A 12441-nucleotide genomic window follows, 5' to 3' on the forward strand; every position below is an offset into this window, starting at 1 on the left:
TAGTTGTCTATTGCAAGAAATGGTAACACTTCTGGTCGATTGACCGAAAAGTTTTCATTCAATGATCACTATTTTCTTATATACAGACATTATATTATTGAATGAAAAGTTTGTCAATACTTTTATTTTCACACTTTTGCTATATATATATATCATATAATATATGATACTTGAGTTATATATATCACATTTAAAGAACAGACTTTTAGGTTTCACTTTTATTATCTATCATTTGGTGATAAACTCACTTCTGGTCAAAGTTTCAAAGCCGTGACATTGTTTATCACACACTGTAAGTGACAAAGTGTATGACAAATAGATAAACTAGTGATCAGTGATCCTATTATTCAAAAAAATAAAATCTACTCAATATTTTCAAAATAAATATAAATTACAGTTAGACTTAGTAAGTCATTTGAGTTAGTTTTAAGTTTTTTCCGCTCTATAGATGTATTTTATATAATAATAAAAAAAGAAATAAAAAAGAGATATTGTTCTCAAAGTTAGCGAAAAAATAACAAAAACTAACAAACGTTGAAATGAGTCGTCAATAGTATATTGTTTTGCGAGTAAACGATTAACTAGTTTTTTTGCCAAAGGGGTCGATCCCTCAAACACTAGTCTCAAACCCAACTCATCTTTATTTGGTATTAACTATATATTTGTTTTTGTATTAAAAACTATAATAATATATTAATATTTCATTTAAAAAGTTTTTTTTTGATAAACTTCATAAAAAATGGATAATAAGTTTTATAATGTTTTTTTGTCAATTATACAGTAGATATAGGTTTTTATAATACACAAATTACTATTTTGTGTTTTATATAAAGAAATTGATAACATTTAAATAAGTTATACACTATAGTCATTATCATACAAAATGTATTCATTGTTTAATAGTGTGATAATAAACATCAATCTGAACCATACAAATAATACAATTGTGGCAAATTGATTCATAGGTGATATTCTAACATTAAATAAGCTAGTTAATTTTTTAATAAATATATTTTATATAGTGAACTTATCTAGCTTATTTAATGTTAACTTATATAATTTATCTATTAATCAATTTGACACAATTGTATGAGTTGTATGATCTAAATATAATAGCAATCATAAGCATCACTTATAATATATTATTTTTTGTTCAATAGTTTTTATATTTGTAAGTATTTACATAAATATATTTTCTATTGTAATCATTTTTGTTTGTTTTCTATAACTTGATTTAACTTTATAAAGCTATTGTGATTTATTGTATAGTAATGGACAACACTCGAGACCGCACAACAAATATTGTTTAATAAAATACTTATCTCTAGACTTGAAACACCATATTATTGACCGAAAGTTTGACATTTATAAGCACTTGTAGTACACAAAAAAATATTGAGACAAAAAATTAAATAAAATTTTGTATAAAATGTATGTGTCTTACTGTCTGTTGAAGAATGAATGAATAAGAGATACAAAACTACAAAATATTAGCGAAGAAAAAACTAAAGAGAAATACTATATAATAATAGAAAAATCAATATTGAATTTTATGAACAATTGTTATATTAATAAAAATAAATTTGTTGAGAACTTCTTAATATCGATTAGTAAGAGACGAGTTTTAATAAGAAAAATGAGAGCACAGGGAGGTTGAGAAGTGAGAGATTGTAGTAGAGAAGCGTTGGAAAGCAGTTTTTGATGTAAATGATTGATTCGACAATAGAAATAAAGGAAACGGCAATAAGTCTCAAATAGTCATGTATTGCATGTATTTTATATGATATTGAGATATTGATTGTGAAAAACGGCATAATTTATAGCAATAGTTCTTCAATCCATTTATTGAATGTAATGCTTAAGTCTTATTGCTTGACCTCTATATGTCAGGCAATAACATTCAGTATCTATCACTTGTCTAACATTACATTCAATGAATATCCCCATTATATACTGTCTAATATGTAATATTGTATATAATATATACTCCATTTTCTATAGTTTTGTTTGCAAACTACTATAACAACACTTATATATAATATTTTTCTATATATATGCAAAACACACTGAGATTTTTACTTTATCTCAATTTTTCTTTTATATAACTTCAACCTAATGTTCTCTCAGTTGGATATATTGATATCATTGATATCTATAATATTTATGAGATATTTGAAACATCAATCTCGTCATCAATCCTTATATTCTCTTAGAATCTCTCTATCATATCGTCAATAAGTCAGTCATCTCTATATTAAATGAATTTTCTATTAACAGTGTAAATAAAAAAATGATTCAACAATGGTTTTACCAATTAATTTATATACAAATTCATTTACAGTACATCATTTTTATGTAGAATTTAACAAAATTGTTTAATTAAAAATTTTATAATGAGTATATAGGGATTGTCGGCATATTAATTATATTATTATAAAATAAAATTAATTAAAGTAATATTTAAAATAAGATTAATATTTAGATATCGATATAAAAAATGATGTATGAATTATAATAACAATAATTATTATATTAAATACAATGTGTAACTCAGTAATTTAAATGTCTTTTATTGATATATTGATGGTATTATTAATTATCAGGTTATTGATGGACGCGAACCATTGGCCACACTTAAAGAGGCAAAGACAGCAATATTTACACACGACTCAGGTTTGTATAATTGATAACTATTTTAGTTATTTCAATGACATAATCATCACTTTAATCAAAAGTATGCATCAATTGTTGACTATTTATATGCATATATTATGCCATCAGTTCAATTGCTTGCGCGTACAATACAAGGCACGTATATCAGTGATGGCGGAGGATTTGATTACGACCAGTCATGGCTATGCGCAATGTAAGTCCAATTGTTACTATTTGTCTAATTTTTAAAAAAATTTAATCATAGTTTTGATAAAATTCAAATTTAGATGACAAACTAATAATTCAATATCATTAGTAATTTAATTATAACATATAAAGTTAAATTTTTAAAACAATTTCTAAAAGTTAATATTTTATAATTTTAGTAATAATTTTTCACATAATTTTCAAAAACATAATAATTATAAAATAAAGTTATTGCTGGCAAATGTTAAGATTTTTAATATAAATTATAGAAAAATTACCTATAGTTTAGTATAATATTATTAATATTGTCAGTGATTTTTAATATATTTATTAATTAAAATGTCTGAATAATTGTGTACATATTTATTATATTACTTAATATATCTTTTATAACAAAACTAAAGTTTTGCTATTACATCAAAAATTTATGTATTTTAGAAAATTTAAATATAGTTTAAATTAATAGTATTTATTCGTTTTAATAAAAAGTATGTATTTTTACTTTAAAATATTGACAAATTTTTGATACCAGATTTATTTACAACTAATTATAATTGTATTATAATTATATATAATTTATATAATACAGTATTTTTAATAAAAATGTTTACCAAGTATTTATAATTATATTATTATTATTACTTATTAACTTAATATTTACAATTTGATAAAGTTTTTATAAATGATTCAAAATTAGGTGTAGTTTGCCATCACTGGCTAAACGACACGTGGCAATAGCGCGACTCAAACACGCGGCAAATATGGGGCGAAACTCACATGAAGTCCGATTCTTTATACTAGTGGTCACCCCTAGCAAAGAGGTATGTTCTCAATCATAATATATATATATATATATTTATATATATTATTTGCTTATATATTAAATAATAAATGTGTAATTATTAATTACATTAATTATCATGAGTAATGTATATTTGTTAACAATTATTAAAGCATGTTTATTATATATTTGCTATATTTATTTTATTTTTACAATAATAATATTTTATTTAAAACTTGAATTTAAGTATTATTTTAATTTACAGCATATCATTATAATATTTACAATACAATATTTGTAATGTTTTAGTGATTCATTTCATATGAAAGAGTGAATATATAAATATTTATTTACTTGCCTTTAAAGTGAACTGTTATTTATTATATGTTTTGTATATAACTATATAATAATAGAGCAAATGAAAGACCTCTTTAGCTTTATATTTAAATCAAATATTTTAATACTCTATCGTATTATTATATTGACTATAATTTGATATATAATGAATATATCATTCATTTTCAAAAACATTTTCATATAAAGAGTGTATCCTTTAATTTTGTTAATATTTTTCAAGTTTACACATAAAAATCATTCAATAACATAGTGTGTGTATTCTGTTTAATACATGACAACCGTATCATCATTTAATATATCAATTTATACTATAAAAAATACTATAATATAATAAAATATAATAATACACTTCACTTGGCTATTATTAACGTCACAACTATTAGATATTAAATGACAGATTTTTCAGCGCTTTTTCTCTCACACTCATAGTATAAAATAGTCAAAAGTTTTTTTTTATAATTTGATAGAAAAAATAATAATAAAATATAATTTAGTAAAAATGCATTAACTATAGTATAGTGGATTCATTGATAAACTTTATTTAGTGAGTGTCGACAACAATATGACATCTGAACCATAAAAATGAGTGTTTGGTCTGCCGTTTTGCTCATGAGATTTATTTTATAAATATTTTTGTCTAAACTTTTTTCATTGCAGTTATTAATCGATTTTTTGTATTCAAACGACTTTTACTCAAAACATTGAAATCTAGTGTTTGATTGTTTTGTTATAGAAAATAAAACACTTTTATTGTTGTCATGTTTTATAGAAATTTTTGAGAGTAAAAAACAATTTACTTTTAGTTTTGGATTATTTATCAAAAAACTGGTCTCAGATGGCAATGTGAAGCCAAAGACTTCGACAATCAATAAATCAATGATTAGTTACCATTGCTTGTGTCAATGTTTATGCCCTGCGCTTAACATATATACTGTGTTACCCAATATATCAAAGCTGTCTATCATTTAGTTTATATGAATGACAATGATTTTAATTTAAATAGTTTTTTCAAAATAATAAATTTTCTTTTTATAAGTGACGTAAACAACCAAATAATATAGTAATAAACTTAAAATATAAAAAAGTGAACAAAGATTTTACGCATTGATAGGTTAGCAATGAATGGCCACAAATAACTATGACATCAATGACACCATCCATACCATCCTTACATACAATTGTTATGTTGTTTCCTCATACTCTTGAACTCCCTTTCCTTACACTCACATCTATATATCAACCAAGACTTACATTAATTCCTTATAACTCCTAATAACAAACCCAGAGATCTATTTCCTTAATATTGACTTTGATTTTTTTATCATTTCTTTTATCTTATTTAATGAGAAACTTGTTTTATCTATTTTTCATCACAAATTCAATCATATTATGAATTATTATTAGCACATTTAGAATAAACACAAAATATAATATTAAATTATGTGACATATTGTTCATTATTAAAATAATTAACAAATAATAATTATTAAATTAATTTATTATCGGAAATAATATATTAATGAAAGATAGGGGACAGAAAAAATCAGAGTAATATAATACTGTAATATAATATAGTATTATAAGAAATGCATATAAATTTTGTTTTTAAAAAAATGTAACTTTTTTTGGGTCAATTCATGTCGTTTGCTGTCACATCGTAACGAAATTAATTGATTGTGTAAATTGAATACAATTTCAATTTAATACTATACCGCAATGCATTACTTGAAACAATTTCACAAATTATTTTTATTACAATTTTATTACTTATTGTAACTTTTATTTTTTCATTAATGATAGTATGATGTACTATGTTTTTTATTTAGATATTATTTATATTGTATATAAGTATAATGTACAGTATATATAAATATTTATATAGATTAGTTTAACATTGAATAGGTACTGGCTTTTAATAAAAACAAAAATATATAAATTAATAAATAAATAGTAAAATAAAAATTTGAAAATACTATCAATTAATATATATATCTATATATTGACAGAAGGGAACAAAGAATGCATTAGAAACTGGTCGTACATTTGCCACCATATTTGCAGACATGGATTTCCGTCAGAGACTACTTGACGTTCACGGAGAGGTCGAGTTTAAGGGTATACTTCTAAAACACGCGCAGGACTTGGCTTCTGAACAAAGTAATCCAACCCGACGTCTAGGAAATCATGAACCGGACCCTGAATTTGAGGTAATCAACACTTTAGTACTATTAATATACACTATAATTGTTTAATAAACTAAACTATTATCAAATAATACTTCTGTACGCTTACAAGTCATTTGAATTAAATTCAATTAAAATGTAGTTTTAATAACTGATAAGAAAAATTAATATATATTTAATAGTTTATTTACTGAGTTTATTAATTTTAGTATTAATTAATAATTTTTACCAATTTTTATATTAATAATACAAAAAATTTAATAATGTAAAAATAATTTTCTGTACAATATTTAGCATTATTTATAAAATCATATGTACAGTATATATTTTATAAATAAAATGCAGTAGTTTATTCATATATTTTAATTAAGTAATAAAAGTTGGAAAAGTAAACAAAAATACCACTGTCCTGGACTTGGGGTAAACCATATACTGTAAAGTATTTATTTTACATAAACCGCAACCAATTTATGCAGTCATGCATTCATTGAGACTATAATTTTACATGAATTATATATTAATAAATTACAATGAAATAAATACTGTATTAAATAAAGATTATATTATAAAATAAAGAAATGTGGGTTAATATTAAAATTTAAATTACAAAAAGATAATACAATTATTTGTATCACTGACCCCACAAATCTAATAAATTTTTCAAAATAATTAATTTTAAGTAAATAGCATTTTTTAATTTTACAAGTAAATTTCTTATTATTGACTTTGAGTATATTTATACTATATTACATTAATGACTAAATAATGTTATAAGTATTTTTACAAAAATGCTATATAAATTTGTCCAATAAAATTTCCAGAAACTTTTTTTTACAATTTTTTATATTTTTATATTATCAATAATTTTTAAATAATATTATTTTTTTAGTACACTTAAACTATATTTTGTTTGTGTTTCTATGTTTACAAATATCTTTAATTAATTCATTTACTCTTAAAAATTACAGTAAAGTGATGTAAATATAGACTAAATTATATTATTTCTCTTGAGATTCACTTATATTTTTGTTGTTTAGTTTAAGAATTCTATGTAAATATACTACTTATTATAAACACTATGTGTACTTATATTTTACTTTTAAAGTCAATAAACTCATATAATGTTAAAACAAAGCTTATTTCAAAAAATTAACAAAAATTATATTCATAAATATTAGTATAAAGTTTATGTTATGTGTTGCACATACTGTGTATTGCAGTCATTAATTTGTTTGCATATTATTGTATTAATCCTATATCTCATTATAAATATCGAATTGATTTGTAAATAAAAAAAAAGTTATTCAAATAATGTTAAAATATTTCCAAAACTAAACTACTGTATTATATTTTCAGAAAAAAACTTACTGAAAATTTTAAGCTAAACAAAGATATTATTGATAAGCAAAAGGTTGTTATAATATATAATGAATGTATTTTTTGCAAACATGTCTTGGATTTCGTGCAAAACTCATACCAAAAGAGTTTTATGATTGAATGAATTGCCGCTCGCTTTCAATTACAATCAATATATGCAACATTGCATATACTATATGTACTCATATACTCATTGTATATACTATTTCTTTGTTAATAAAGGCATTACAAAAATGCTTTGGGATAGACATCAATGAAATACAAAAATATTTAATGAATCTTTAAATTGTAATTTATTTGATCTTCTCTTACGTTATGCAGTATGAGGTCAGTTGTATAACATTATTATAATTAAACAATAATAATAATAATACAATTATAGTATTTATATAATTATAATAGCATTTATTCTCTTAAAACATAAAATTATATCAAATTAAAAGCAATAATTGTTTCCTTTATTTTTGTATAAACTTCAAAACAAATGAATTGAATCATAAATAACAAATAAAATTTAAATAATTGTATTTAAAACAATAATTATTATAATGAAGATGTAAATTATATTAACATATTAATTAAAAGGTGATTTAAAGGTTATAAAATATATTATACAGGTATAACATATTTAAAAACAATTAATAAAAATATTTATGGCTATATTGTATCATTATTGAAATATGATAGCAAATAATAGCGTTACAGTCAAATGTTATAATCATTTGGTGGACACCAATGATTTATATAGACATAAATGATGTATTATATCATATATTAAAATAAGTCATGTATTAGATAAGTGACATCATATAATAGTAAAGTGTATACAAAGATATAGGTTATTGGACTGTGAATGCTTGTTAACAAATATATAAAATAATAATAATGTCATATTATGTGCCAATAGTGTCAATGAAAATATTTTATATACTTATTTTTAATGCCTAACAACTTAACAGATTGAAAATAGTTTGCGCTTATTGTATAAAATACCAGTTGTCTAATATACCATTGGTTTACGTATATAATATAAGCACTATCTTTGACACTCAAAGCACACATACAATGTTTGCGACAATTTGTTAGATAATGTGTGAATCAAATCTTTGTATAAGTGCTGAGACAAACACCAAATTTTGCCAAAAGTTGCAAATTTTATATTAAATCAATGAATGGCTATGACATTGATTATACACAAAATAAACAAATTATAATGTTTTTACATTTTATTTCTGTTATGTTTAAAATTATTTATTATGTATCTCAATAATTTATACATATAATTTGTACTATTATTTATGTAAACGTTTAATTATTTTGCTATTAAAATAAGATATTTAAGTTTTGTTTGTGGTTTACTTAAATGCAATGCTGTTAAGTATGCTTTTGGTTGCAATGAACTGCAAACTACTGTATATGAAGTTTACTTTTAAACGCTTTACCATTGTATAGGTAGTACCTATTATGTACAATACAATTGTATACTTTATACTTTTATTATACTATTAGCAAAATATATCGTATTTAACTTAACAATAAAAAGACAAATTAATATAACATTATATATAGTTATAATCGGATAGTTAATTGTAACACATAAATTGGCATAATGTTAATATTATTTATTTAACTAAATAATGACATATATTATACATTAGGTTTACAATAATTTTTTTATTAATAAAATATGGATTTTTATAAACAAAATGTTGTATTTATGGTCAAAACAGGAGCCAAGATGTCGATTTGCTCAGGGATTGTGTGAGGATCTCAAGAGACGAGTCTCACATTATATAAGCGATTATATTGACGGTATTTAGTGTTTTATAATAATTATTTAACAATAAAATTAATATTTTATATCAGATAAAATGATTTAATGATTGTTATAATTAAAATGTATATAATTGTGTCTATTGTTTATAGGTTTTGTGGGCCGTAAGACAATCCACAAGACTATATCAACCATTTTCTTTCTATACTTTGCCTGCATTTTACCCACAATTGCTTTTGGAGTCCTTAATGACAACAACACGTCGGGAAAAATCGGTATATAAAACAGTTTTATTCAAATTATTTATTAGTGTTTTCAAACAAAATGCTAATTCACTTATAATCTCTTATATGACACTTTCGTCTATCACTTCACCACTACTTATCAAACGTTTCTCAAAATGTGTTATAATAGGTGGTAAGCACTCAATTAATATACTCTTAATAATATGTTTTTGTTTTAATCTATTTATTGCATATGATTAACACGATTTCACAAATACAGTATAAATTTACTGTTAAGTTACTCACAGCTATTGAATTAATAAGAGTATTTAGTGTTATATCATAACTTTTATTATTATTATTAATTTATATAACTTTATGTATTATATTTAATATTTAAATGGATAGATATACGAAAGGCCATAATTGGTCAAACAATAGGAGGACTTTCATTTTCATTTTTAGGCGGTCAGCCGTTAGTCATAATTATGACCACTGCTCCCATTTGCTTATACATCAAAGGTATTTAAATAATAAATAATATTTTATATTTGTTTTGAATGCAATTATTTTTAATCATATTTATAGTGATATATAACATATGCGATGACTTTCAGCTGGACTTCTACGCGATGTATGCGTGCGTCGGGTTGTGGAACACATTCTTCCTTGTCTTGTATGCCGTGTTTGATGTCTCCCGACTGATGAAGTGGTGCACCCGATCTACGGAAGAAATATTCTCACTATTTATTTCAATAGCCTTTGTTGTGGATGCAGGTCGTGATGCCGTTAAAAGTAAGTCATTTAACAACATAAATGACACGTTTTATACAGAAGACATATTACACACTAATATTATCATTAAAATACATTACCTTATACTGTATACCGTATATACAAATATATTGTATAGTACTATATATACAGTACACTATTACATACACAAAAGTAGTTTCATTTACATGTATAGTCCACGACTACTACCACTACTTAAAACCCCGTTTTTCTGCTACTAAACCCTCAACATTGGCTTATCTAATGTGTTATTTTCAAACATTAAGCTCTCGGTTATATAATGTATTGATCAGTATAATATTTTTTTTCAACATAATTGAGTTAAGATTTAATATTCAATTTTAAAAAATAAATTATTTACTATAAAGTTAGTAAAATAAAATAAATATCACATAAATAATGAATTTAATATAAGTGCGACAAATGAGATCTAACTGTATATAATTTATTGAATACATTATTAATTCCTATGTTTGTGTGTGTGTTGTAAACTAATTATGTTATGATTTTGTTATGTTTTTGTTGAGTTGTGTACAGATAATATCCATCCAATTTAGGTAAACATTCAATTATATTATTAAACAATAGACTAAAACAAGAAACTCATAACAATTATAATTTATTTCAATTGTATATTTACTGTATTTTTATATATTCAAACAATTTGCCATTTGATTAATTGCTATTTAAAGTATTCTATAGTTTCATTAAGTTTGATGTTTGCATAAATTAAATCATTGCTTATTAAACTAGCTTTAATATACATTTATATATTTAAAAAATAATAAATAATTAAAAATAATAATATATATTATAAATTAATATTGATTGATAATTGTGACTGTTCAAATAAATCGTGAATTTTGAAATCCCACATTTTGGGACTGACGTGGGATTCCCACATTTCCCATTTCACGTTTTTGTTGATCATTTAAAAATTTTAAAAATATAAACATGAAAATTCAACATTTATTTACTTAATATCATAAAATCTCATCTCACAAATTTTTACAAATATAATTTTAGTAAATTATTTTAGGTAAAAGCAATCATATTGATTAATTTAAATGTTTTCAGTTTTGTTAGGAAATTGGAGTATTATACAAATATTAATTGATTTAATTTTTAACAATTTATTTCATGCATAAAATTGTAAGTTTGACTCAAAGTCAGCAAAATATACACTTAATTACAATTATACTAACAGTACTATCAGTAGTATTATTTTATATAACTACTAAAGGCAAAGATTTTTTTTAATTATAGCAAAAATGAGTTTCTAAACTAATTAATTGAATGTCTGTGTTGTGGAAAATAAACCAAATTTTGTTTTTGCAAATATTAACAAAAAAATAGCTGTAAGTACTTATATTCGGTACATAATATATAAAATATTTTTTTTTGATAAATTGTTAGTAAATATTTGCCAACAAGTAATCCTCAATATTTATCTCACACCTAAAAAAATTATACAAAATTTAATCTTTTTATGTTTTATTTTCAAATGATTTACTTTATATTGATATTATGTTTTTGTAATGCGGGTATTACTCAAAACAGACTAAATATAATATAATAATAAATTATTTAGCATATAGATAATAATTTATTATTTTTAAATATACCAGTAATTTTATAAATTGAACAATTTATGTTAAGTGTATTATAAAATAAGTTGAATGATATAAAAAATGTGATGAATTAAAGTATAAAATTTATTACATTTATGAAGTCCAGTCATGTACTGATGTTTTGATCTAATTATCGATAAAATAAGACAATACTAATTATATGCTTTTTTATTTTATTATTACATTAAATTAACAGAAATTTAGTTTTAAAATATAATTTTGACGACAAAATTTTTATGAAAAAATTGTACAATGATTAATTAAATGATTAATTAAAAATATTATATAATAATAATAATGTAAAATTATAAATGTTTTAAAATTCACAATTATATTTTTAAATATTATTTATTAGTAATTAATATTTTGTATTAATGTTATTTAGGTTTTATTTATTTTCTTTGTTATGTTATTCTTATATAAATAATAATAATAAATATTATTTTTTAATAGGACATAA

The 12441-nt window shown here is 22.2% G+C and overlaps 1 protein-coding gene across 2 annotated transcripts in view; it reads left to right on the top strand.

The window, feature by feature from the left end:
• LOC128959985 (solute carrier family 4 member 11-like) overlaps nucleotides 1-12441 on the top strand; it is a 76465-nt gene that overhangs the window by 59077 nt on the left and 4947 nt on the right. For both annotated transcript variants that reach the window (XM_054306038.1, XM_054306036.1), the window contains 8 exons: nucleotides 2604-2673; nucleotides 2782-2866; nucleotides 3557-3680; nucleotides 6004-6204; nucleotides 9288-9369; nucleotides 9484-9608; nucleotides 9963-10077; nucleotides 10144-10350. In XM_054306038.1, coding sequence (XP_054162013.1) covers nucleotides 2604-2673; nucleotides 2782-2866; nucleotides 3557-3680; nucleotides 6004-6204; nucleotides 9288-9369; nucleotides 9484-9608; nucleotides 9963-10077; nucleotides 10144-10350 — 1009 coding nt within the window. The remainder of the gene's footprint in view (nucleotides 1-2603; nucleotides 2674-2781; nucleotides 2867-3556; nucleotides 3681-6003; nucleotides 6205-9287; nucleotides 9370-9483; nucleotides 9609-9962; nucleotides 10078-10143; nucleotides 10351-12441) is intronic.

The sequence above is a fragment of the Oppia nitens genome, unplaced genomic scaffold (assembly GCF_028296485.1).
Source record: "Oppia nitens isolate AA-2021 unplaced genomic scaffold, nextdenovo-longstitch-racon4-pilon3 scaffold4_pilon_pilon_pilon, whole genome shotgun sequence".
Lineage (NCBI taxonomy): Eukaryota > Metazoa > Arthropoda > Arachnida > Sarcoptiformes > Oppiidae > Oppia > Oppia nitens.